The sequence below is a fragment of the Bufo bufo genome, chromosome 9, assembly GCF_905171765.1.
Source record: "Bufo bufo chromosome 9, aBufBuf1.1, whole genome shotgun sequence".
In the NCBI taxonomy this organism is placed as follows: Eukaryota; Metazoa; Chordata; class Amphibia; order Anura; family Bufonidae; genus Bufo; species Bufo bufo.
Genome location: NC_053397.1, coordinates 10729595 through 10756537, shown reverse-complemented (window position 1 = coordinate 10756537; position 26943 = coordinate 10729595). Strand labels below are relative to the sequence as shown.

Here is a 26943-nt window from a genome sequence, read left to right as displayed (position 1 = left end):
CATAAGACGCAGGATGGAAAAATGTGTCTTATGGGGCGAAAAATACGAGTATATACAGAGGAGTGTTTAACCCTGTTTTCCTCTTTGGCCATGTTTGTGCGCGGCCTGACATGGTGACCTCAGATTTGCGTCACCTACGTCATTATGCTGGGTGCCAGGCCTCGTTTTGAGGCTGCTCCACGCTTAAAATACCGGCGGGCTGAGCGGCCTATCCCGGCCACAAACTGCCGGTGGGAGACATTAGGCCCCTGTTAATGGAGGAGTTGGGCTTCCATCTGCCACCCCCCCCCCCCTCCCTTACCTCTACTTTTTAGAACTAGTGCCATATCTGGGGTTTAGTTCTATATTACTACATGAGCGGACAGTCCGTAGTTAACCCACTGTAACCTGCACTGCTGCTCAGCAGCACTCATCTGTGTACTGACTAGTTCATGCCCAGCTCCCCTGCGTTTCCCCTAATGAGTAGTGTTGAGCGAACTTCTGTTTTAAGTTCGGCGTCTAAAGTTCGGCTTCCGGTTAGCGGAGAATACCGATGTGGATTCCGAATTCCGTTGTGGTCTGTGGTAGCGGAATCAATAATCGGCCATTATTGATTCCGCTACCACGGACCACAACGGAATTCGGAATCCATATCGGGATTCTCCGCTAACCGGAAGCCGAACTTTAGACGCCGAACTTAAAACAGAAGTTCGCTCAACACTACTAATGAGTTTTTCTCAATGGAAAGCGAAACATGCGTGTAGAGAATAGATTGGATAGGCTAACTTTATTTAGCGAAAGGTTACGGACGGGGTCACTTTTCAGGGTGGGTGCTCTGTGGTTAGGCTGTCGGGGCCAGTATAGCACCCCCTTGTAGAGCAATACCAGGGCTAGTTTATCCCAACCTTGTCTTCCACATAGCATCTTCATCTGGCCCAGGGACAGTCTCTTTTACCTGGACCATCGATGCATGCTGGAATCTACTGACGGAGTGGTAGGACAAACGGTTTTCATTTATGGGCGCCGCTGTGCACCATTTTTCCTACTACGATTTTAGGTTCTTGTTTAATTATTCATATTACTTTGATTCATCTTAAGGGCTATCTTTTTAGTAGAAAAAGTATTAAAAGTTATTTTTTATTTACATCTAATCAAGACTGGATTACCTCCCTAGTATATTGTTTTGGACTTTGGGTGATCTCCTGCATAGATTTATCCCATTATCCCTTTTGGTTTAAGTGTTTCTAGAGGGGAAACATTTCATTGTCTATTGCGGCAAAACCATGGTAAAGCACTTTGTATGTTTTTCCCTTTTTTCCATGTTTTTCCCCCCGTCTGCCTTTTTAATAGGTTTTTGGGGTCTGTTCTTCTTTGGATTTTATTTTCTGACTCTCGCTATTTGTCTTGCAGGATCTGGACGACTTGCTGCACTGTGGAATTTGCTTTGATTATTTCAACATCGCCATGATTATCCCGCAGTGTTCACATAACTGTGAGTATCCCCAAGTCACAGACACTTAAAGGGGTTGTCTTATCATAGACAATGGGGGCATATCGCTAGGATATTGTCTTATAGGTGCGGGTCCCACTGCTGGGACCCGCACCTATATCGAGAACTGAGCCCCGCAAGGTGGTGGGTGGCTGGAGGACTACGGTCCGGCCACCACCAAGCCGACTCCCTATAGAAGTGAATGGGAGCACACCGCGCATGACCGGCCACCGCTCCTATTCACTTCTATGGGCTCAACGGAAATAGCCGATCCAGCGTTTGGAAATTTTTGCCGCCCCATAGAAAATGAATGGAGGGCAGCTGTGCATGTGCAGTGCGCCCTCCTTCACTTTCGGGGCTACGTTCTTGATATAGGTGCAGGTCCCAGTGGTGGGACCCGCACCTATAAGACAATGGGGGCATATCCTAGCGATAGGCCCCCATTGTCTGTCATGAGACAACCCCTTTAAGCTGGAGGGTCGCAGAGTGATTGCCGTGCACTCAGGACCTCTGTCTCCATGTTTTCTTGTTGTCTCATGCTGCCGTCACTTCCTCCTAAATCACTTCACCGTACAGACTGCAGGCTTAAACGACCGCTGCGTCTTAACCTCCGTTCCTAATGCGTGCCATTCATGTGTCGTGATAACCATCCATTTCTGGAACGCTGTGCTCTGACTACTTCCCCTTGAAATTCTTCTTCTCTCATTTCACATAATTCAGGGTCTCTTCAGATCTTGGTGCCAGGCGATTCCATTACTGTGATGTGTGCACAACAGGCATTGATCCATTCTGTGCTGTAATCGGGATAATAGTCTTTGCAGAGTTGTAGCGCGGTCAGCGTACGGTTATTTCTTCATTGCCGCTTCAGTTATCAAATTACTTCCGATGTTCAGGCCAGGTTTACAATGCTGAGCTGCTGCTTCAAACGATAATTGACAGCTGAAAACTGCATGAAAATGTCAGTAGTTTCACAAATACTTTACATTGCTGTTTTTTTTGCAGTTCTATCCAGATGCGGCAGCTTCCAAAATTCTGCCGGTTGACTTGGAAACATACCACAGTTTATCCCCATCCGTTGTCAGATGTGTGACCATATGGATGAGCTCTGTGTAACTTTTATTTGAGCTCCCAACTTGCACTGCAAAATTCGTGTAAATGCTTGGCAATCAGGACTTCCAGGCCACATACTACTGGATTCAAAGGGTTTTCGGAGGTTTTAATACTGTTGACCTATCTTCCTGGATAGATCATCAGTATCTGATCAGTGGGGGTCTGACACCCGGGACCCCTGGCAATCAGCTGTTTGAGAAGGCAGTGGTAAACGTTGCAGCTTCCTTGCAGCTTACCAAGCACAGCGCCATACATTGTATAGTGGCCGTGCTTGGTATCGCAACTCAGCCCCATTCACTTCTGGCCACATGACCGGTGAACGTGTCATGACTGAGAAGGCCGTAGCGCTACTGTGAGCTCCGGTGCCTTCTTAAATAGCTGATCGGTGGGCGTCCCGGGTGTCGGACCCCCACTATCAGATATTGATGACTTATCCATGGCATCCGCACCTATATCGAGAAGGGAGCGGGGAGCGCTGTGGCTGGAGGACCCCGGGGTCCGTCACACCAAGTGCTAATCCCCGCCTCTCCCATAGAAGTGAATGGGAGCATACTGCGCATGCGCGGCCCATGCTCCCATTCATTTCTATGAGGCCGACAGAAATAGCCGAGCCAGGCCTCGGCTGTTTTCAGCGGCCCCATAGAAATGAATGGAAGGCGGCTGCGCATGCACAGTGCGCCCTCCTTCACTTTTGGGGCTCCGTTCTTGATATAGGTGCGGGTCCCACCGCTGGGACCCGCACCTATCAGACAATGGGGGCATATCCTAGCGATATGCCCCCATTGTCTGAGATGGGAAAACCCCTTTAAGGGTAGGGCAACATGGTGACATGTCTAGTGCAACATAAAATACGTGCCGCTTGTCTGCAATTTTCTGTTGCAGTACTATTTTAGAGCTGAGATTTGGCTGTGAAAATACAGCGAATGTGCAGCCATTTTGAGTCGTATCAATGGAGTAAATGTTGCACGCAACTTGTGACACAATATCCAGTAGAGTTGGATTTTATGCGACTTTGGCATTGCAGAGATGCAACACCGTTAACATACATTATATGAAATGTCGCGTGACACATGCGTCATACAGGACGGTACTTCAGTCATTCTGGTGACACCCTACTGGCCAAAGAGGAACTGGTTCCCAATCCTGTGGAACCTTGCCAGCGAAGGTCCTTGGATTCTACCAAAAAGACGAGACATCCTTCATCAGGGTCCGATCCTACACCCGGACCCGGACTTCCTCAACTTAGCAGCCTGGATCCTGAGACCCAGATCCTAAAGCGTCAGGGTCTATCAGAGGCGGTAATTTCAACTCTAAAGGCTTCCAAAAAGAAGGTGACCTTTTCAATTTACCTAAAGATCTGGAAGCGTTTCTGCTCATGGTCAGGTTTGCCTTCACCGAATACCTCATCCCCAAACATCCAGATGATTCTGGATTTTTTACAAAGAGGTTTCGAGATGGGATTAAGACCATCCACACTCAGGGTACAAGTATCAGCCCTTAGTTGCTTTTACGACACCGAGCTGGCAAGCCATAGGTGGATAAAACGCTTCATAAAGGCAACAACAAGGCTACGTCCGACCCTAAAGTCTCATGTACCTTCCTGGGATCTAGATATCGTCCTTAGGGGGCTATCGCATCCCCCATTTGAACCTCTGAGTGACTGCTCTTTGAAGCACAAATCCTACAAGACTGCATTCCTGGTTGCCATCACCTCAGCCAGGAGAATAAGTGAACTACAGGCCTTTTCAGTTAGAGAGCCTTACCTACAGGTCCTAGATGACAGGATAGTCCTAAAACTAGACCCGTGTTTTCTACCAAAGGTGGTCTCAAAATTTCATAGGGACCAGGAGATCACCCTCCCTTCCTTGTTTAATAACCCATCTAATGATCGGGAATCTACCCTTCATTTACTTGATGTCAGACGGGCAGTACTGGATTATTTAGAGACCACAAAGGACTTTAGGAAGTCAGATTGCCTCTTTGTCCAGTTTGGAGGAAGAAACAAGGGTCAGAAAGTTTCCAAGTCCTCCATTGCTAGATGGATCAAAGCTACCATCACCTCCTGTTATTCCCTACAGAATCTTTCTTGCCCTGGCGATATCAAAGCCCACTCTACCAGGGCAATGTCTTCTTCTCAGGCAGAAAGAGCGGGTGTCTCCCTAGAGGAGATCTGTAGGGCAGCCACTTGGTCCAGTATCCATACTTTTGCCAAACATTATAGGTTGGATCTTTTTAAAAAAACTGACATGTCCTTCGGACAGGGGGTTCTTCAGTCTGTGTCCCACCCATAGATTCATATTTGATATACCTCCTTGTATGGCCGTCGTGGTGATGATATGGAAAGCCGGAATTAGTACTTACCGGTAATTCATTTTCCATGAGATCACCACGACGGCCCGTATTTCCCTCCCTATTGTTACCCGGGGGTTGATATGATGAAATATCTTCTCCTGTTTATTTATTTTTTCACGTGTGTAGCCACCACCCTTTACTCTGATATTTTGGAAGCACTGGTGTTTGGTGGTGGGAGGGGAACATTTAAACCTTTCTCTGCTTCCTGCCCCTACAGAGGTCAGGGGTCAATCTTGTAGCCGTACCGTAACGCCCACACGTGGTGGAATTAAATTTTTGTCAATTCAGCAGCAAAATCTGGGCGTGCAACATGCGGATAGTGCTGCAGGTTCACTGCGGATTTTGTGTCATAGGGCCGCGCTTGACGTGGTTTCCCATAGGGAAAGATTGCAGCAGGGTCATGGTAATTCTGCGGTTTTACATGCGACCTGATGTTGCTGTCACAGCCTATTCATTACCTGTGTAACCCTTCTGCAGACCATTGCTCCTGTCCTGTCCCACAAGCTGATTCCATGTGATCTGCTCCGTTTTTGTGCCAAATGCACTGAGCACAAGAAGAGAAGTTTACAGCTTAACTCGGCTCCCATCCATTCGGCGAGATTTATCTCTTCAGTTCCTGCCTATGTGAACCGGGGATGTAAATTCAGAACATTATAACTAATGGCCTTATCTGTTGTTTCACAGGTTTATTAGCGCTTCCAGCATTTGTTATCTACGTTTCTGCTCAGCTGCATTTCCATATTTATCTTGATTTTATTTTCCATTCTAGAAGATAGTGGTATAAATAGTTCATACAGGAGGCTAAAGGTGGATTTAGATGGGCAGATTATCGGTAACAAACCTTCCTGCGTCTGCTCGTTTCTGGCAATCTGCCCGTCTAAAGTTGCCGCTGATCACCCGATGATCAAGTGAAGCGTTCCTTCATTGGATGATTCTGTCGTTCGTGCAGGCATCTAAATTTTCATTTCTGGGCAGCAGATTGTGTGGTGTAAACAGCGATCTGCTGCCCAGAGACAATTCATCCGTTTGAGGACTAGTAATCGCAATAGCCATCCCTCGTCCTCATTGTGGAGGAGATCGCTGCATGTAAATGCTTCACCTCCACTGAACGAGCAGCCAACTGTTGGGAAAGAACCACAGTCTGTCCTGTCCGTCCTCTCTGTACTTCATGTCTCCTCATGAACTAGAGATTCAGCTGAAGATCTTATCATCTGTATTCAGGATTATAATCCCTTACAAGCAGAGAGGAGGATGAGGCAGCTCTTTAGCTCAGTGCTCTGAGGTAACCCGTCCTGCTGTGTGATTAGGACAGATTTTGTGTGTACTAATAGGACGGCGGCCATTTTATTTTCCCTGATTGCTCCCCAGCCATTACAACTGATGAAAGGTATTTGGGAATATATTTATTAGGGATGAGCGAAAGCCTAGTATCAGTCACTATCCGAGAGCATGGTGTGCGCAAAGCGCAGCGCGTGCTGTGTTCTCATAAGCAGCCGAACAGTGGAGGAGGAAGGAGAGCGTCCCCCCTCCTCACTGTGACGCGGCGCCCCTGCCACCAATGAAAAGGTTGAAGGGGCCAATGGGGGGTGTCTGGGAGAGCGGAGAATAGGAGGGCAGGAGAGAGAGAAACTCATCGCGTCCGTGCGGGGCTGGAAGGTGAAAAGTTCAGAGCTGAATCTGGGCATATCCCTATCTTCACCCTTTGGGCCCCCCTGACATGAGCATTGGATCATTTCAGTGTAGGGCAAGGGCTTTTTTTGTTTACAATGGCACACTGCTAGGTAGAGGCTTCTGCCCAGCAGTGTTCACCGGCTCTAATGGGCGGGCTTTAGCGCTGCCCTGGCTGTTTTACGGGCTAGGGCAGCGCTAAGGCCCACCCATTAGCGCTAGTGATGTCACCGGGCTCACTGCTAGGCGGAAACACTGAATCCTGACACATTAATTTCAATGGGTCTGTGCACGGTTTTTCATGCATCATTTCTGCGTTGCGTGAGAATCGCAGCATGTTCTATATTTTGTGTTTTTTATGCAGCCCTGGCACCATAGAAGTAAATGGGGCTTCAGTGAAAAACGCATTGCATCCGGATGGTTGCTAAAAGATGTTGTTTGTAAACCTTCATTTTTATATATACACTGCTCAAAAAAATAAAGGGAACACTTAAACAACACAATGTAACTCCAAGTCAATCACACTTCTGTGAAATCAAACTGTCCACTTAGGAAGCAACACTGAGTGACAATCAATTTCACATGCTGTTGTGCAAATGGGATAGACAACAGGTGGAAATTATAGGCAATTAGCAAGACACCCCCAATAAAGGAGTGGTTCTGCAGGTGGTGACCACAGACCATTTCTCAGTTCCTATGCTTCCTGGCTGATGTTTTGGTGACTTTTGAATGCTGGCGGTGCTTTCACTCTAGTGGTAGCATGAGACGGAGTCTACAACCCACACAAGTGGCTCAGGTACTGCAGCTTATCCAGGATGGCACATCAATGCGAGCTGTGGCAAGAAGGTTTGCTGTGTCTGTCAGCGTAGTGTCCAGAGCATGGAGGCGCTACCAGGAGACAGGCCAGTACATCAGGAGACGTGGAGGAGGCCGTAGGAGGGCAACAACCCAGCAGCAGGACCGCTACCTCCGCCTTTGTGCAAGGAGGAACAGGAGGAGCACTGCCAGAGCCCTGCAAAATGACCTCCAGCAGGCCACAAATGTGCATGTGTCTGCTCAAACGGTCAGAAACAGACTCCATGAGGGTGATATGAGGGCCCGAGGTCCACAGGTGGGGGTTGTGCTTACAGCCCAACACCGTGCAGGACGTTTGGCATTTGCCAGAGAACACCAAGATTGGCAAATTCGCCACTGACGCCCTGTGCTCTTCACAGATGAAAGCAGGTTCACACTGAGCACATGTGACAGACGTGATAGAGTCTGGAGACGCCGCGGAGAACGATCTGCTGCCTGCAACATCCTCCAGCATGACCGGTTTGGCATTGGGTCAGTAATGGTGTGGGGTGGCATTTCTTTGGAGGGCCGCACAGCCCTCCATGTGCTTGCCAGAGGTAGCCTGACTGCCATTAGGTACCGAGATGAGATCCTCAGACCCCTTGTGAGACCATATGATGGTGCGGTTGGCCCTGGTTTCCTCCTAATGCAAGACCATGCTAGACCTCATGTGGCTGGAGTGTGTCAGCAGTTCCTGCAAGACGAAGGCATCGATGCTATGGACTGGCCCGCCCGTTCCCCAGACCTGAATCCAATTGAGCACATCTGGGACATCATGTCTCGCTCTATCCACCAACGTCACGTTGCACCACAGACTGTCCAGGAGTTGGCAGATGCTTTAGTCCAGGTCTGGGAGGAGATCCCTCAGGAGACCGTCCGCCACCTCATCAGGAGCATGCACAGGCATTGTAGGGAGGTCATCCAGGCACGTGGAGGCCACACACACTACTGAGCCTCATTTTGACTTGTTTTAAGGACATTACATCAAAGTTGGATCAGCCTGTAGTGTGTTTTTCCACTTTAATTTTGAGTGTGACTCCAAATCCAGACCTCCATGGGTTAAAAAATTTGATTTCCATTTTTTAATTTTTGTGTGATTTTGTTGTCAGCACATTCAACTATGTAAAGAACAAAGTATTTCAGAAGAATATTTAATTAACTCAGATCTAGGATGTTATTTTTGTGTTCCCTTTATTTTTTTGAGCAGTGTATTTTTTCACGCGCTTGAAAAACGTATCAAAACTGATTGCACCGAGCGGAAAAAACTGAACGCAATCGCAGACAAATCTGACTGAACTTGCTTGCAAAATGGTGCGAGTTTCACTGAACGCACCCTGAGCCAATCCGTATCGTTCGTGTGAAAGAGGCCTAAGGAGGCTAAAAGGTATTAAACCAAAAATAAAAACAAAAATATTAAAAGTTTAAATCACCCCTCTTTCCCAATTTTACATATAAAAAATATAAACACAAAAAAAAAAGCATCTCAGGCGTCGCTGCGTCCGAAAATATCAACTTTTAAAATAGTCTCAAAAATGTTCCTGTGCAGTGAACAGCGTAATGGAAAAAAACAATGAAAACAGCAATTCGCCATTTCTTTGTCACCTTGCCCCCCCCCCCCCCCCCAAATAGTTTGTGATAAAGAGTTGTATGTACCACTAAAATGGTACCAATGAAGACGACAGTTTGTCCCGCAAACAAACAAACAAGCCCTCATACAGCTTTGTAGGCCAAAAATAAAAAAGCTATGGCTGTTAGAAAATGGGGATGCAAAGAAAATGTTGATTTTTCTCTTTCACCTATGACGACACCCCTGGAGAGACCACCTCCACCTCCTCAGAACAGGAACCTTTTAAAAGAGGGATCATCCCCTCTACCTCCAGTTCTGTTTCCTGTCCTAAGAGGCAGGAGGGGATCGGATCCGCTGGAAAAGACTAAGATGGAGCCGCGGGGGCCCCGGCTATTGTTATGTGTGAGGAGGGTTACACTGTGCGGCGTAAGACTCCTTTAGGAGCTGCTGCAGAAGTCTGGGCTCCCTTCTCTCTCCCCCTACCCCCTTCCGTTTCCTTTCTCGGGTCCTGAAGAGGTTTTGATTTTTCTGGGCTCCTGTGAACCTCTGCGGCCATGTTGACATGTTCGGCCTCCGACCAGCATGCTGGATTCACTTCCGGGTTTCGGACATGGGAAGAAGTTGATGCTGCGGACCGGAAGGGGAGGGAGCCGGCTTGCGCACGGCGAGGAGAGAAGCCCAGCCAGCTCGCTGCCATGCTGAGTGGAGTAGGTTGGCAGTTTCCTCCATTCTGGTTGCTGTGACATATGGAGCAGGCTCAGTGCGCTGAAACCACCAATGATACATTGGTACCAGGGTGGGGTAAGAGGGGTTATTCCCCAGCATGAATTTTTTGTAATAGTGATTATGGGGTCATGTTTTGTGCTTAGGTGTTTGAGTCTTCTAGGAAGACCTCCAGAGCAAAAAAAAGGGGATGTGCTGCCTTCTGCATGGGCAAAACCCCTATGTCAAGTGTGTGTCAGCAAGTTAATGGAGGAGGAAGCTCCGTCTTTAAAGGGCAGCATTAAGCAGATGATCCGTGAAGAGGTCAGAGAGTCGGTTAGCGGTTTGATTAAAAGCCGCCCCAGTACTTCTACAGCTGCTGCTGAGGATTCCCCCTCCAGTGACAGTTATATACTTTCTGGTTTAGAAGAAGGAGAATGGGGGTCATCAGATGAGGATTCTGAGGACGAGGCCACAGGGAAACCACTGTTTCATGTTGAGAACACTAACTCCCTAGTCAAGGCGGTTAAAGCTACAATGGGGTTGGATGATCAGGAGCCACAGCAATCAGTCGAAGACTCTTATGTTTGAAGGGTTAGGTCCCAAGAAAAGAAAGGTGTTTGACTTGCATAGAAACATTCAAGCTGTGATTGACAGAGAATGGAAAAAAACTGAAGTTTTTTGTTTCTTCGGTGAAGCAGAAGTATCCGTTTGATGAAGAGATATCTGTTCCTTGGGATAGGGCCCTAAGCTTGATGCTCCGGTGGTGAAAATGTCCAGAAAAGCCGCACTCCCCTTTGAAGATATGGGTTCGCTTAAGGATCCGATGGACAAGAGAGCAGAGGTTTATTTAAAAAAGAACTGTGAAGCCTCTGCGGTGGCTTTTAAACTTGCTATTGCCGCTACGTCCGTTGCTAAGCCACTAGAAGTATGGATGGGGGAGTTAGAGGCTCACATTAAAGGGGGTACCACTGGGGAGCAGTTACTTTCTTACTTCCCTACTATAAATAATGCCTTAGATTTCTTAGCCGACGCTTCTGCAGACTCTTTACATTTTCCGCTAGGGCTTCCTTCTTATCTAACTCTGCCCTTAGGGCAATTTGGTTAAAAGGATGGAATGGGGATGCTAGTTCCAAGGCTAAACTTTGTGCTATTCCTTGTCAGGGCTAGTTTTTGTTTGGGCCGTTCCTGGACGATTTACTAGAAAAGGCCTCGGACAAGAAGAAAGGCTTTCCATCTGTTAGTCAGCCCCCCAGGAGGTCTTTCCGTCCCAGATTCAATAAAGACAACTTTAAGAGGAAGGAAAGGGCAAAGCAGTTTACAGGGGCTGGTAAGAAAAATAAGGGATTTCTTTTTTCCGGGTCAGATGTCTCAAAAAAGCAGTCCCAATGACGCTGTCTCTTTTTTTTTTTTCTCTCTCCAACAGCCCGTGGATAAATCCTGTGATAGGGTTGGTCCTAAAGCTAAAATTTCAGAGCATTCCAGAAGGGAGATTTGTAATTACAGATTGCCGTTCAGATCCCAGAAAGCAGTCGGCCATCATCTCAGAGGTTTTTACTTTAATAGAGAAAAGGGTTTTGGTAAGAGTTCCAGAGCAGGAAGTGACAAAGGGGTTTTATTCAACGCTTTTTTTCTTGTCAAAAAAACAAATGGCTCGTTTCGGACTATAATAAACTTAAAGTGTTTGAACTGGTATCTGCTGTACGAGAGATTTCGTATGGAGTCCATCAGGTCAGCTGTGAACAATCTTTTTCCGGACTCTTTTATGGCCACAGTAGACCTGAGGGATGCGTACTATCATGTCCCCATCCATCCCAGCCACCAGATGTTTTTGAGGGTGTCCAGTTAGAGAGGGATGTTCTGCATCTTCAGTTCCAGGCTCAAGCTCCGAGGGTTTTCACAAAGATTGTTTCAGAGATGATGGCCCACATGAGGGAGAGGGAGATAATAATTATACCATACCTCGACGATTTTAATCTTGTGGCCCGGTCAAGTCCGGTTCTTCAGGGACAGATTGCCTGGTTGAAGGAGGTTCTAGAGAAGCTGGGATGGGAGATAAACAAAGAAAAATCCAGTTTATGCCCGAGCCGGAGATGCAGCTTCCTAGGAATGATTTTGGACTCCAGTTCTCAGAAGTGCCTGTTAACCCTTCAGAAAGCTTTACTTATCAGATCAAGGGTTCAGCTACTTCACTCGCGTCTGTCAGTCAGAGAGGCCATGTCGGTGCTGGGTCTCATGACAGCAGCTATTCCGGGAGATGAATGGGCCCAGTACCATTCAAGGCTTCTTCAGATTCTGCGGGATTGGGACAGATGTCTCCCCTCTCTGGAGACAGAGATCTCTCTATCTCCCCAGACTCTGAATTCCTTGGGGTGGTGGATGGATCTGCAAAAAAAAAAAAGGGGTTCCTTGGATCAGGGAGGCGGTTCTCCCCTTGACCACGGATGCAAGCCCATCCAGTTGGGGAGCCCATGTGGGGTCCCTGCTGTTGCAGAGGAAGTGGGACAGCGATTCTCTATCCCAGTCTCACAATTTCAATGAATTGAATGTGATCAGGTTAGCCTTAGTACAGAGTCTTCCGGCTATCAGAGGCAGAAACTTGAGAGTCTACTCGGACAACACGACAGCAGTGGCCTATATCAACCGGCAGGGAGGTACAAGGGCTCAGGGCCTCATGTCTCTCACTCATCAGATTTTCAGTCTAGCAGAAGCTTCTCTATTATCTCTTTCTGCAGTACATCTAAGGGGTTCAGACAATGTGAAAGCGGACTTCCTCAGTCGTCATCATCTATACCAGGGAAAGTGGTCCCTAGATCAGGGGATTTTCAATCGGCTTACAGCGTTGTGGGGGATCCGGAGATTGACCTGGTGGCAAAGAGATCTGACAGGAAGGTAGAGGTCTTCTTTTCCCTATCTCCAGGGGAGCATCCGAGGGCAGTGGATGCATTGGCCCAATCATGGCGGCATGGCCTTCTTTATGCCTCCCCCCCCCCCCCCAAAGTTGTTATCAAGGGTTCTCAGGAAAATCGGAGAAGAGGAAGCCACGGTAATAGTTATAGCTCCTTTTTGGCCGAGACGGGTGTGGTTTTCCTGGTTCCGCAGGATGTCAATAGCAACCCCATGGGTGCTTCCCGAGTCTCAGGAGCTTCTGTCTCAGGGTCCAATCTTTCACCCAGAGGAGAGAAATCTGCACCTCACTGCCTGGTTGTTGAGAGGGAGATTTTAAAGAAAAGAGGTCTCTCTGAGGATGTAGTTAACACTTTGTTGGCCAGTCGGAAGAAGGTCACTTCTGATATCTGTCTGAGAGTTTGGAGGGCCATTTTCAGATTTGCCAAAAACCCGGTGGATGTGCTAAAAGTTCCTGACATTCCGCTCACATTAGATTTCTTACAAGAGGGATGGAAGAAAAAACTTAGGCCTAGCACTTTGAAGGTCCAAATTTCAGCTTTAAGCGCTTTTTTTTTTTTTTTAGTTTAAAGGGAACCTGTCACCGCTACTATGCTACCCTCACTAAGCGTTTCTAAATGTTCATTGTGTTACCCTAAACATATAAATTACACTTTTAATTTAATTTGCAGACAAATTCAATAAGTATTATGCATTTTTTTACTTCCCGCCTTTTATGCAAATTAACATGAGTCATATCTTACTTGTGTGACCAGAGAAGAGTTATATTTTCAAGCTCTGACTCATCTCAGGTTAATTTGCATATGCATAAAATTGTTTTTTTTACACAATAAAAGCACACAGAGCTATGGGGACTGGGTATTGCGGATGTGCTAGCGGCCATCTAGCAACCCATGTCCTCAGCTCTATACACAAAATCCCGGTGACGGGTTCCCTTTAAGTTAGCGGAACATCCTTGGGTTAAGAGGTTTGTGACCGCAGTGTCCAAGTTATCTCCAGTCTGTAAAAATAGAGTTCCTCCCTGGAATTTGGTCCTCTCCCCTCTCACTTCAGACCCCTTCGAGCCTATTGATAAGATCTCCCCAAAGATGCTCTCGCCTAAACTTGCGTTCCTCCTGGCCATTACTTCGGCTAGAAGGGTTAGTGAGATCTCTGCGCTCTCGGTCAACTACCTACTTGGTAATCTTGGAAGATCGGGTGGTGATTTTCTCCTGATCCTTCTTCTTTTTTACCAAAAGTTTCTTCACACTTTCACCGTTCTCAGGAGATAGTGTTACCTTCCTTCTGTGCTTCCCCTAAAAATAAGAGGGAATCAGAATTCCATTGTCCTCCTCACGTCTTCTGATTTTTGTTTCAGGGAGCTAAGAAGGGATCTGCGATTCTTCTCAGACTATTGCTAGGTTGATTAGACGGGCCATTTCCTTAGCCTGCTCTTCTAAGGGAGTTGTTCCTACCGCTGGGTTCGGGGCTCATTCTACGAGGTCAGTCTCCACTTCATGGGCAGAGAGAGCTTCTGTAGAGCAGATTTGTAGGGCAGCCACCTGGAGCTCTCCACATACTTTTTTTTAAGCCTTATAGACTTCAGATACCTTCTAATGAAGGTCTTACCTTTGGCCGTAAGGTGCTTCAGGCTGTGGTCCCACCCTAGATAGGTTTTCTTGCCTATTCTCCAGGGGTGCTGTCATAGGAGGGTAGAGGGGATGATCCCTCTTTTAAAGGCGGTTCTGTTTTCTGTCCTGAGGAGGTTGAGGCGGTCTCTCCAGGGGTGCTGTCATAGGCTCAAAGAAAACCGATTACCGGTAAGGGTACTTTTTACACTAGCGTTAGAGGAATCCGGCAGGCAGTTCCGTTACTGGAACTGCCTGCCGGATCCGGAAATCCATGTGCTAACGGATAGCATTTGTTTCCGGATCCGAATGCAGATCCGTCTGAGAAATGCATTGAAATACCAGAACCTTTCTTTCTGGTGTCACCCGGAAAAACGGATCAGTTATTTATTATTATTTTTTCAAATTTTTAAAGGTCTGCGCATACGCAAACCGGATCCGTTTTTCAGGTACACTTGGTACTGGATCCGGCATTAATACATTTCAATGGAAATTAATGCCGGATACAGCATCCCGGCAAGTGTTCCAGAATTTTGGCCGAAGAAAATATCGCAGCATGCTCCAGTATAGTCCGCAGCTACGGACAAGAATAGGACATGTTCTATCTTTTGTGGAGCTGCGGACCCGAAGATCGGGGCCGCGCTCCGCAAATGCGGATGCTGACAGCACACTGTGTGCTGTCCGCATCCATTCCGTCCCCATAGAAAATGAATGGGTCCGCACCCGTTCCGCAGAATTGCGGAACGGATGCGGACCCATTTGCAGATGTGTGAATGGAGCCTAAGTGTAATCCAATATATATATTTTTTCAAAGGTTTTAATTTTTTTGCGTGGTAACAAATGGTATAGAGTATAGCAATACTTTTTCTTTGGATCGAAACGGAATCAAACTTTTGGTATCGTGACATCTTTACCCCTACCCCTGAGCACCGACCAATCTACCCGGGGTGCTGACCTGTTTTTGCAGTTCTTGTGAATGCAGTCTTGCCCTTTATTTACAGCATGGACTGTGAGTATTATTTTTGCTTTGCTCTGATGGGGGAGAGTCATTTAGCTTGCAAGATGTGTAATTGCAGTGTATTTGCTTGTACGTTGCTTTGCATTGACCTATAAAGTTTGATTCCACCCGGGGAGTGATTGCAGGGATGATGGAAGTCGCTGGAGTTTGTTCTGTGCGGACCACACTCACGAGGCAGATAAACGTCCTGCTCCGCCGGTTATTTGATTGGACGCACACATCTGTGTAGAGGCAATCTGATAATCCAGTGCTGCATGAGTCACCTGATGAGCCTCATGCCAGCAAATCCTTGCAGGTTTCAAAGTCTCCTAGATTTAAAGTGATTTATTGTATTGACACTGATAGGAGCTGTATGAAGAGCGTGGGATGGATGGAGGGAGAGCGCGATGCCTGATTGCAGCATCGCATGACGGCACTTATAGTGTCTGCGGCTTCATTATACAGACTGAACTTGGGTGCGTTATGGAGGGAAAAAAAAGTAAAATTAAGTTTTAAAGTGAGACGGATCAGGGACTTGTAAGGTGTAAACTGTTACCGAGTTCCTCCTCCTCCACAATGCAGCTTTCTGCTGATAATAGACATTATTCATATTCCTCCATAAGGCCTCATGCACACAAACGTATTTTCTTTCCGTGTCCGTTCTGTTTTTTTGACTGATCGTATACGGAACCATTCATTTCAATAGGTCCGCAAAAAAACTGAAAGTTACTCCGTGTGCATTCCATTTCCCTATGTCCGTATAAATAATAGAACATGTCCTATTATTGTCCGCATTGTACAAGGATAGTACTGAGTACTGTTCTATTAGGGGTCAGCTGTTCTGTTCCGCAAAATACGGAATGCACACGGACTCCATCCGTATTTTTTCGGACCGCAAAATACATACGGTCATGTGCATGAGACCTAAATGTGATCTATGTGTTCTGGCCAGACGGATGAGCAGCAGCGGGACTGCCTGCTGGATAACATACCTCTGCTCAGTGTCTGGATCACTAACCACTTAGTGGGGGGTCATTTCCATACGTTTCAGTTGTCTCCCAGTTACAGTCATGGATGATCGTCTAAGCTGAAACGTGGAGGAGGGAAGCAACGCTGAGATGCTTAGGTTCTGCTTTGTCTGGGCAGTCAGCGAGCGCTTTTACAAATGGCATCAGCGAGCCTGTCACGGAGATGTCTGGCCATCAGAACTGTCAGCGGAGCAGAAAGTAATGCACCCCAGTGACTGCCCCAAGAGGGCCCCTTCCCTAGGCTACATTTCGGGCTAGGTGCAGTTGCAGATTTCTTACGTTTTTGAAAACCCCACCCGCATGTCGCAGGAAAAACCGGTGCAGAATTCAGGGCAAGCTGTGAACTTACAATGCATCTTAGGCAAAATCCGCTGCTTCTCGTCCTACATGTTTTATAGATGAGGCGCATGTTGGTGCCGTTTCCAGCCCAGAGAAAACAAAACTAAGGATATTGGGCCACTTAGGGCCTCAGATCAGTGATATTCATGTCTGGGCGCTGCCCGTGTGTACAAATGAGAGCACCTGGACTGAATGCTGACTCTTACACAGGGTGGCCCGCGAAAAAGTAGTCCGCCTCTGGTATCGCCAAATCAAACTGCCTAATAGTAAATCAGTCTTGAAAGCTGAGCTCTGATTGGTTGCTGTGGACAAATAAGACTTATTTACTATTAGGCAGTTTGATTTGGAGATATTGGAAGCGGGCTGCTTTTTCGTGAGCCGCCCTGTGGTTAAATCGGCAGTTCAAATGTGCAACTTTTTTTTCTTGGCATTCACCATCCAGCTTTGATTGTCATGCACAACTCATTGAATTGAGTTACACATCACTCGTCTGAAAGAGCCCTCAGGGGCCCGATGCAGCTGACGGTTTAATGTGTATGGGGAGCTCCTGACTCTCCACCGATGTTGTCGGGTAGAGAGGGATCAGGCAAAATGACTATTTTTGTCTAATCCTTCTGTTCTCGCAGAAGATAAGTGTCTGGCAGCGGCTTTCTCTCCTCTCAGACATATTCAGCCTTTGTATGAGGGAGTCGGGAGACAAAGCTGTTTGCCGAGCGATCATTTGATTAGGGCTACACCCATCACTACAAAAATTGCTGTGATCTCCATAGGAACACATTAAGGTGAAAATGCTTTCAAAATCGGTCGATTCACTAGTTGTGTTTTCCTACATAGGAACATGAAAATCACCTGGAAATCTCTGTAAGGCCTCATGCACACGACCGTTTTTGTAGTCCACATCCGAGCCGCATTTTTTGCGGCTCGGGTGTGGACCCATTCACTTCAATGGGGCCGCAAAAGATGCGGACAGCACTCCGTGTGCTGTCCGCATCCATTGCACCGTTCCGTGGCCCCGCAAAAAAAAATATAGCATGTCCTATTCTTGTCCGTTTTGCGGACAAGAATAAACATTTCTACAATGGGCCGCCCGTTCCGTTCCGCAAATTGCGGAAGGCACATGGGCGGCTTCTGTTTTTTTGCGGATCCGTGGTTTGCGGACTGCAAAAAACGGCACGGTCGTGTGCATGAGACCTAAAATTGCTTATTAAAAAGTCTACAAACAAGCCCCAGATCTTGGACAGATTGGGTAAAAGTCGTATGTCAGGCATGCTCAACCTGCGGCCCTCCAGCGGTTGCAAAACTACAACTCCCAGCATGCCCGAACAGCCTACAGCAGGGCATTGTGGGAGTTGTAGTTTTACAACAGCTGGATGGCTGCAGGTTGAGCATGCCTGGTATAAGTCATATCGTGTCACGTTCCACCTGAAGAAGCGGTCAGACTGAAGTCACTTCTTGGCTTCCATCCCTCTACTTAGCTTCTGGTAATTGTCCTCGCTGAGGTTCTGCGTCCTCTTTTTATGGACTTGATATGCGCCGTACGTCTCCGTCCCGGGCGTCGCGCTGTGGTTTTTAGTCTGGTTTATTGAGGGTTGCAGAAAATCCATTTTCTCCCTCTGCCTCTGATAAAGGAAATTGCTCGTTACATTTCTGCCTAGAATAATAAACCCGTCGAATTAAAGAGGGGAATGAGGTATGCCGCGAGCTGACTGCTCCTACATCTGTGGGAATTGGTCGGCGCCTGCGAGGAACACGTGTAGCCTGGAAGCTCCATCGTACTCCTCTCCTTTCATTGACAATAGGCGCTTGACTTGGTCTTTTTTTTCTCGGTGATTGGCAGCGTCTTCAGCCGGAGACAGTATATTGGACCACTGATCATATCTCGGGCATTGGGCTTCATGCGGACGAGCTTGTAGTTCCACGGCTGATGTGCATTCACTGTCTGCTCAGCCGTGTCTCTAGTAGGAGCAGTTCCGGGCTTAGTAAGGAAACACTGATGAAAATGAACCCTCATTCAGTCTCCTTGCACCGCACCCTTCGTCTCATTGCATATTGGAACGGGTGTGCATCGAGGTGCATCGTTGCTGCATACCACACTCTGCGCAGTGTTGCGGGGCGCTTGCCCCTCCACAGTATGCAGTTGGAGCTGGCTGACAGAGTGTGATGCCTTGGATGTAATTACCTCTTCACTATATGACACGTGAAAGAACCTACCCCCATGTTATTAGGCAGGGGCGGATTGGCCATAGACCTTACAGGGAAATTTCCCGGTGGGCCGATGCCCAGGGGGCCGCCTGAGCCCTCCTCACTGCCGGGCAGTGGAAGTTTTTGGGGGTGTATTTTGTGATTGACTTGGTCTGTTGGGTGGTACACCTACTTGTGTTGGTCCTGACTTCCATTAATTTGGGCCCAACTACAACACGGGGCCACTCTTAGTATTTTTTCCAGGGCCACTTTAAGTTCCCAGTCTGCCCCTGTCATCAGGTCTCCACTTTGCATATTTTTTTGCACTTCATGAGACAATCTCCTCATAATCTTCATGTTCCCACTTGGTGTTTAGACTTTTTCTGTACTTGCTGTAAGGGCTCGTTCACATTAATGTAAGGGTGGTCTGCAATGCAAGGGCACCAGCCGTGTTCACTCTGTGCTGAGGATGGGGACACATTGACTTCAATGGGTCTGCGATCTGCAAGATACGGCAAAAGATAGGACAGGTCTTATCTTTTGCGGAGCAGAAGCTCGAACCCAAAAACTTCGGAGTGTTTCCGTGGGCTTCCAATCCATGCTTCTGCCGTGCAAAAGATAGGACTTGCTCTATCTTTGGCCGTATCTTGCGGATCACGGACCCAATCAAGTCGAGGAGTACGCACGGTCGGATGCCGCGTATTGCTGGCCCAGTGTTTGTGGTCCGAATACGGGCACGGAGCCCTTACGGTCATGTGAATGAGCCCTAATGAGAATGAGATCTGAATGCACAGAACTCGTGTCTGACGAAAGCTTAACTGAAGTGTAAAGCATGGGAGAGGGAATAAACTGAGGGGTCATTTATTAAGACTGGCATTAAGTCGTCGGTCTTAATAAGCCCCTGCGCTGGCGGTGGATCCGCTGAAGTTATGAAGCGGTGCTGCTGGCCCTTTCCTGCCCACGGCAACTTTTTTAGACCTGGTGTGAGCAGGGAAAAGTCGCAGTCTGTGCCAGAAATACGCCTAATATATATGCGTTTTTCTGATGAGACATAATGTAGATTCTGAAAACCGCTGGCTCCAGCAGACATTGCAGCTAAGCTGGAGTCATAGATGTTTGCTGTACCGTAGTGGAGAAGAGCTCAGTATGGAAGGTTCTCTAATTATGTAGTCATGTAATGAAATGTGTTAAGGGACATCCTGCAGAGTTATCATCACTCCCATCATTTTTGCACAATTCAGCCTCTCGCACTCCTGTCAGCAACACTTTCCTAGGAATCCAGATGGCCTCTCAGTGTGTTAGGAGGCTCTTAGAGGAAGTCCGTTTTTAGTAAATGCATGTATTCCCCATGAAATAATTCTGGAGCATCTTTGAACACTACATTGTGCCGTTCCTCTGCTATTCCTATTGTAAATCTTTGACTAAATTGACAACTTGTTAAAGCGGTGTGTTCCTGCATAGTCATATGGTCAGCTCTGATTGGACAATGCCAAACTGTGCAGGGACACACCCCTCAGTGGTGACACCCAGTTGCCGATTTATTCATGAATCTTCCAGGACGGAAAAGAGAGGAACCGAACAAGAAAAGACTCCAGAACTGAGTTAATATCGATACTGCGCTGCTGTTCGTTCTCTTATTGGAGTCCAGAGAATATAAAAAGAATGAATGGTGAAATGTAACGTTGTGTATGGGCCCCATGGAGGAGGGCGTATCTGGAATCTCTGCCGCCCGGGGGCATTAATATTCCGATGGGAGTTATATCCTATGGAAAGCCTTGTGGATGGCGTCTGGAGAGTAATGAGAGCCTCCCAGCTCCCCGGACTTCACATCCATTTCCTTCTTACTTAATTCTGATTTATAAGATTCATAAATCTCTAAATGCTGACGAAAGCAGCGACTAATTGCGTGCAGCGCCTCCCAAATGCGTTTACCGCTCATCTTTATTTATATCCTGCGCCACGCTCTTTTCATATATAAAATCAATGCAGTTACTGGCATTGTAAAGCCGGTCAGTTCTGTGACGGAGAGCGGCGCTCCCCGCTGATGTTATCCATCACTCCAAACACTTTCCCTACAGCAGAAAACAAAACTGCTCAGAATTATTACTGCACCGCGCCGCTCACTAATCCCCATAAGATTCATGATGTAAAATTAATGAGGCAATGTCCTGAAGATTATTTTATTCTAAAATCAATAAATGTATTATGGAGCTTGTCTTGTGTAATAAAACCATAATATTCCCTTGTCTGAAAGGTGGGAGCGAGGATGTGTGATATCAGTCTCAGGAATTCCACCTTCCTAACTGAATGTGTATATTCTGTTACATAGGAGGCCGTATTATAGTATTTATATTCTTGTACATAGGAGTAGTATTATAGTAGTTATATTCTTGTACATAAGAGGCAGTATTATAGTAGTTATATTCTTGTACATAGGAGCAGTATTATAGTAGTTATATTCTTGTACATAGGAGGCAGTATTATAGTATTTATATTCTTGTACATAGGAGGCAGTATTATAGTATTTATATTCTGTTACATAGGAGTAGTATTTTAGCAGTTATATTCTTGTACATAGGAGGCAGTATTTTAGTAGTTATATTCTTGTACATAGGAGGCAGTATTATAGTAGTTATATTCTGTTACATAGGAGCGGTATTATAGTAGTTATATTCTTGTACATAGGAGCAGTATTATAGTAGTTATATTCCGTTACATAGGAGCAGTATTATAGTAGTTATATTCTTGTACATAGGAGGCAGTATTATAGTAGTTATATTTTTGTACATAAGAGCAGTATTATAGTAGTTATATTCTTGTACATAGGAGCAGTATTATAGTAGTTATATTCCTGTACATAGGAGCAGTATTATAGTAGTTATACTCTTGTACATAGGAGCAGTACTATAGTAGTTATATTCTTGTACATAGGAGGCAGTATTTTAGTAGTTATATTCTTGTACATAGGAGGCAGTATTATAGTAGTTATATTCTTGTACATAGGAGCAGTATTATAGTAGTTATATTCTTGTACATAGGGGCAGTATTATAGTAGTTATATTCTTGTATATAGGAGCAGTATTATAGTAGTTATATTCTTGTACATAGGAGGCAGTATTTTAGTAGTTATATTCTTGTACATAGGAGGCAGTATTATAGTAGTTATATTCTTGTACATAGGAGCAGTATTATAGTAGTTATATTCTTGTACATAGGAGGCAGTATTATAGTAGTTATATTCTTGTACATAGGAGCAGTATTATAGTAGTTATATTCTTGTACATAGGAGCAGTATTATAGTAGTTATATTCTTGTACATAGGAGCAGTATTATAGTATTGTATTCTTGTACATAGGAACAGTATTATAGTAGTTATATTCTTGTACAGAGGAGCAGTATTATAGTAGTTATATTCTTAACCAAATCTCTTTTTATGTGGTCAGGTAATAGCAGACATGAGCAAATAGCCATATGCAAATGGCACAAAGTAAGCTCGTATAAAAATTCTTGCAGACCATTACCAAAATAACTAAGATCGTAATTACAAATATGATAAGACATTTACTAAAAAGAGGAGAAGACATACATGGGGGGGGGGGGGGGGGGGTGGGAGATTCTTCCACATTACCAAAAGTTACGATAGTTTCCCCACTAGATTCCCAGTGTGCCAGTTCCTCAAATCTGAACAACTGGTCTGTTTTCTCGGTCCACATCAATATTGAAGGAGGGGAAACATTCTTCCAAAGAAGGGGTATCAACAATCGAGCGGCAGTGAGGAGCATGGTCGGGAGACTAGTCTTAGATGCTGTAAGGGAGTCATTGGGACACCACAAGAGAACCAGTTTTGCGTCTAGGCGGACGCGAGGGGAGCATATCTGATTATTCGTGGACTCTAATTGGGTCCAGAAAGGGCGGATTTTACTACAGAACCACCATAGATGCGACAAGGAGCCAACTTCTGTCCCACCCACCCAACGCGTAAGCAGTTTGAACGAATTCTCTTGAATTTTGATACATCGGTTGAAGCCATGAGAGTGAGACAAGATAAAGGCTTTTTCTGGCTCTGATAGATGGATTGAGAGCTCTTTTTTCCAGGCAGAGATAAAGTGCGGTGCTGGAGGAGCAGAAGAGAGCAACTCCCTGTAAAGTGTCGAGAGGGTCTTTTTCGCGATTTTGGACACCAAAGCTTTTTTCCAACCAAGTAGGTGTGTCAGAAATGGGGGGAGGCAAGTTAAGTACTTTGACATCTCGGTTAAATGCCATGGCACAGAGGAAGGAGAGTGCTTTGACTCTAGGTAGAGTGTGGATCTTGTCCCATGCCAAGTCCCCAGATGGAGATGTAATGTCTTGTAGGGTGAGGTCAGATAGCAGGTGCCAAACTCCAGTAGGCCTAAGAATATCGGGATGAATGTAATTCTGCAGTAGATGTAGGGGGAGGTGAGGGCTCGGGAACCTTAGGTCTCGGGATTTATATAGTTTGGCCCATTCTACTAACATGCCTTTCCAAATGGGTGAAGCCTATGAGTTGTTAGGCGAGCATGTGCGGATTCCCCACAGGATAAGTCCCTCCTTGTAGGTGATCATGGTACGCTCTAATTGTACGCATAGATTCAGGGGTTGATGCGAGAGAAGAGAGAAGCATCTACTTAAGAGCGAAGCTATGTAGTAAGTGTGAACATCGGGCAAACCAAAGCCCCCAAATCTTTTTTCTCTTGTCAATGTGGAAATAGCTATCCTAGGGGATTTACCCGCCCAGAGGAAGAGGGAGAACATACGGCGTATCTCTACGAAGAAAGAATGGGGTAGCCAAATCGGTAATGTTTGCAGTAAATAGTGGAGTTTGGGGACTATAAAGGTCTTGAGGTAATTCTTCCTACCTATCCACGAGATAAAAGGAAGTTTAAGGGACTGCAGGTGCGTTCTGATATCTTTGAGTAGGGGGGCATAGTTGAGACCAAATAAGTCATCATGGTCGGCTGAGATGTGGATCCCAGAAACGTTATATCGTGGGAGGCCCAGGTAAAAGAGTTGGCGCTTTTGAGGTTCTTGACTACAGAGGATTTGCAAGACACATTCAGAGCAAGAGACTTACTATAATTTATCTTGAAGTTATAGATCCATCCAAATTCTTCAAATAGTGAATGGAGCCGTGGGAATGAAATCATAGGGTTAGTGGTCATAATGAGCAGATCATCAGCAAATGCTGCGGTGAGATGGTTATGAGAAGCTATTCTGATGCCTTCCATATCTGGGTCTTGTCTGATCTTACATAGTAGGGTCTCCATAACGATAACAAAGAGGGATGGGGATAGTGGGTAACCTTGCCTCGTGCCATTAGATATGGCATAGGTGGGTGAAAGAGTGCCGTTGACCTTGACTCTGGCAGAAGGGGACGAGTACAAGGAAAAAATTGCTGCGATAAACTGGTCAGGGAAGCCAAATTTTGACAGCTGCAGACATATAATGCCAGCTGACCCTGTCGAAGGCCTTTTCCGCATCAGTGCTGAGCAAGGCTAGCGGAGTAGATGTGCTCCTTGCCCAATTCATAAGATGAAGAAGGCGGACGGTATTTTCATTCCCCTGTCTGCCAGAGACAAACCCAACTTGCTCCGGATGGATGATGTCAGGGAGAATCCGCTGGATCCGCTGAGCCAGGATCTTAGCCCACCACTTTACATCCGTATTTAATAGGAATATTGGCCGGTAGCTACCACAATTTAGGGGGTCTTTGTTTCTTTTTATGAATGATAGTAATATGGGCCAAAAGCGTTTGGGGAGGGAGTTGGCCTCCGTTAAGAAGATGGTTACAGGGGGCGTGGCTAGCCGGGCATGTGAGCGGACGTGAGTAGCGGAGCTCCTGCACTCCCTCAGACATTTATCCGCTACATACAGCCTGAATTTGGGGCATACTGTGGGCCGAGTCACATCTGAAGGTCCGGGGACCTCGCCGCTATCTGCATGCACCGGTGATTTACAGCCATGTCCAAGAAAAGAGACGGGAGAGGTGCCGGAAAGAATCTGCAAGATGGGGCTGCCACGCCGAAATGCCGCGACCGCGTGAGTGACATGCAACAAGATGCGGCTGAGAGGCTCAGTCAATATGCACACACACCGGCGCCCCCCAGAATAAGACATGCTCCGGACGCCAGCTGTGAGCCCTCCCTGATGAATGGGGGAAAGGATTCAAACGGGGAGGATGCCGGAGAAGTGATGGGTCTGACAAGACCTCCTAATAGATTTGCCGCCATACAGGATCAAGAGGGGGCTGAAAACCCAGATGGCTCTGATGTGGAGGAGCCGACTATTAAGGACGTTCTCCAGGCCATTTCTAAGTGGGGCAAGTCACTCAATGTTATGTCCATGCAGATGGGAGCCATTAAGGAAGATATATCTATTGTCAGGCATGATCTGCGGAAATTGGCAGACCGTACTACGTCTCTAGAGGATCGTATGGGAGAAATAGAAGACACAGTGCACCCTCTTAAAAGAGACTCTGCAGATCACTCCCGCAGAATTGATGTAATCTCTGCTAAACAAGACGATCTGGAAAATCGGCTGAGACGAAATAATGTGCGACTAGTTGGAGTGCCTGAGAAAGTGGAAGGCTCTAACCCCACTGAATTTTTTTGAAAACTGGCTCAAAGAACAATTTGCAGGAAGCGTCTTGACCCCGTTATTTGCCATTGAACGTGCGCACAGAGTCCCCACCAGGCCTTTACCACCAGGGACGCCACCATGACCGGTTCTCATGAAAGTGCTTCATTACAGGGACCGTGATTCCATTCTGCGAAAGGCCAGTACCTGCCCGATATTTCAATTGACGGCCACAAGGTGTCCTTCTTCCCCGACTTCTCTGTGGAAGTTCAAAAGAGGAGGTCAAGATTCCTGGATGTAAAGCGACGACTGCGAGAGTTGGGAGCAACGTGCTCTATGCTGTATCCGGCCAGGCTTAGCATAGCGGCTCTTGGATCCACAAGCTTCTTTGAAGACCCGAAAGAGGCGTCTAAATGGCTGGACCGTCATGAGAGGCAATTTCGGGCGGAGAAGAACCAGGGCGACTGAGAGGTCTTTGATGCAGGCTGACCTTGTATATTGTGGATGTTGATTGCCGTCTGAGTAGCGATATACAGACGGTTGTTAGCGTCTATACTCAGCCCCTTCCAGCGGTAAGCCAAGGCTTGGAGTTAAGATGACAACAAAATGCAGAATACATAGAGTTTCTTACATTGCTAATATTGTCCATATCAATGATAACTGAGGTCAAGTGCAGGATGTTTTTCATGCTGTTCGTGTCACTATTTCTCACTATTTATTTTTTAGGTTGTTAATCTCGGGAGTGTTATTTTCCGCCACACCGAGGATTGTGGAGGTGTAGTAATTTGCTCTGCCAATAGATAGTTTAATTGCCCACAGACCTTTGTACTAAGGTGTATTGGTGGGGTCTGTTGGAAAGAGTAAATCCAGGTGCTATTTAAACAAGGGGAGTGATGTTTTCTAGGTTGGGGAAGAGGGTGGGGAGTTGGGGGGGAGAAAGGGTCCCGGGTCTGGATACTTGTCTCAACGGGTAATGGAACCTATAGAAATGTATATTGCTTTATCCGTTTCAGTTATGGTACCCTATAGGTAATTATGGCTAATCCAATGAATTTTCTGAGCTGGAACGTTCGAGGGGTTAAAGATGCCATTAATAGAAAGGCCATAATGGAGAGTGTTAAAGTGTACCACCCTACGGTCTGCTGTCTACAGGAGACGCACCTCCTTGCAGAGCAATCCCACTTGCTTACCCCTAGGTGGGCAAGTCATTGCTATAATGCTACTTACTCCTCATATGCAAGGGGAGTAAGTATACTGATCCATAGACAGCTAGTTTTTAGCTGTATAGATCAGAGGATTGATACAGAGGGACGCTATGTCTTCCTTTATGGAAAACCTTTTAATGTCCCATGCATAATATGTGGGGTATACATACCACCGCCATATTCCCCACTTATAATTAAAAAGCTGTTGGCTTTTCTGTCTGATTATCCTGATACTCCAGCACTGATAATGGGGGACTTTAACAACGTAATATGCCCTACATGGGATAGACTATCCACCCCTGCGTCACAATCGGAGGGGCTGCTTACCCCCTTTTGGGAGACTTCTAGATGAAGCATCCCTGATGGATTTCTGGAGGCTGCGCA

At 46.5% G+C, this 26943-nt stretch overlaps 1 protein-coding gene across 1 annotated transcript in view; it reads left to right on the top strand.

Moving 5' to 3' along the window:
- Window positions 1–26943, top strand: part of RAD18 (RAD18 E3 ubiquitin protein ligase) — a 303633-nt gene that overhangs the window by 5505 nt on the left and 271185 nt on the right. The window contains exon 2 of the mRNA XM_040407201.1: window positions 1390–1471. Within this exon, the coding sequence (XP_040263135.1) occupies window positions 1390–1471 (82 nt within the window). The remainder of the gene's footprint in view (window positions 1–1389; window positions 1472–26943) is intronic.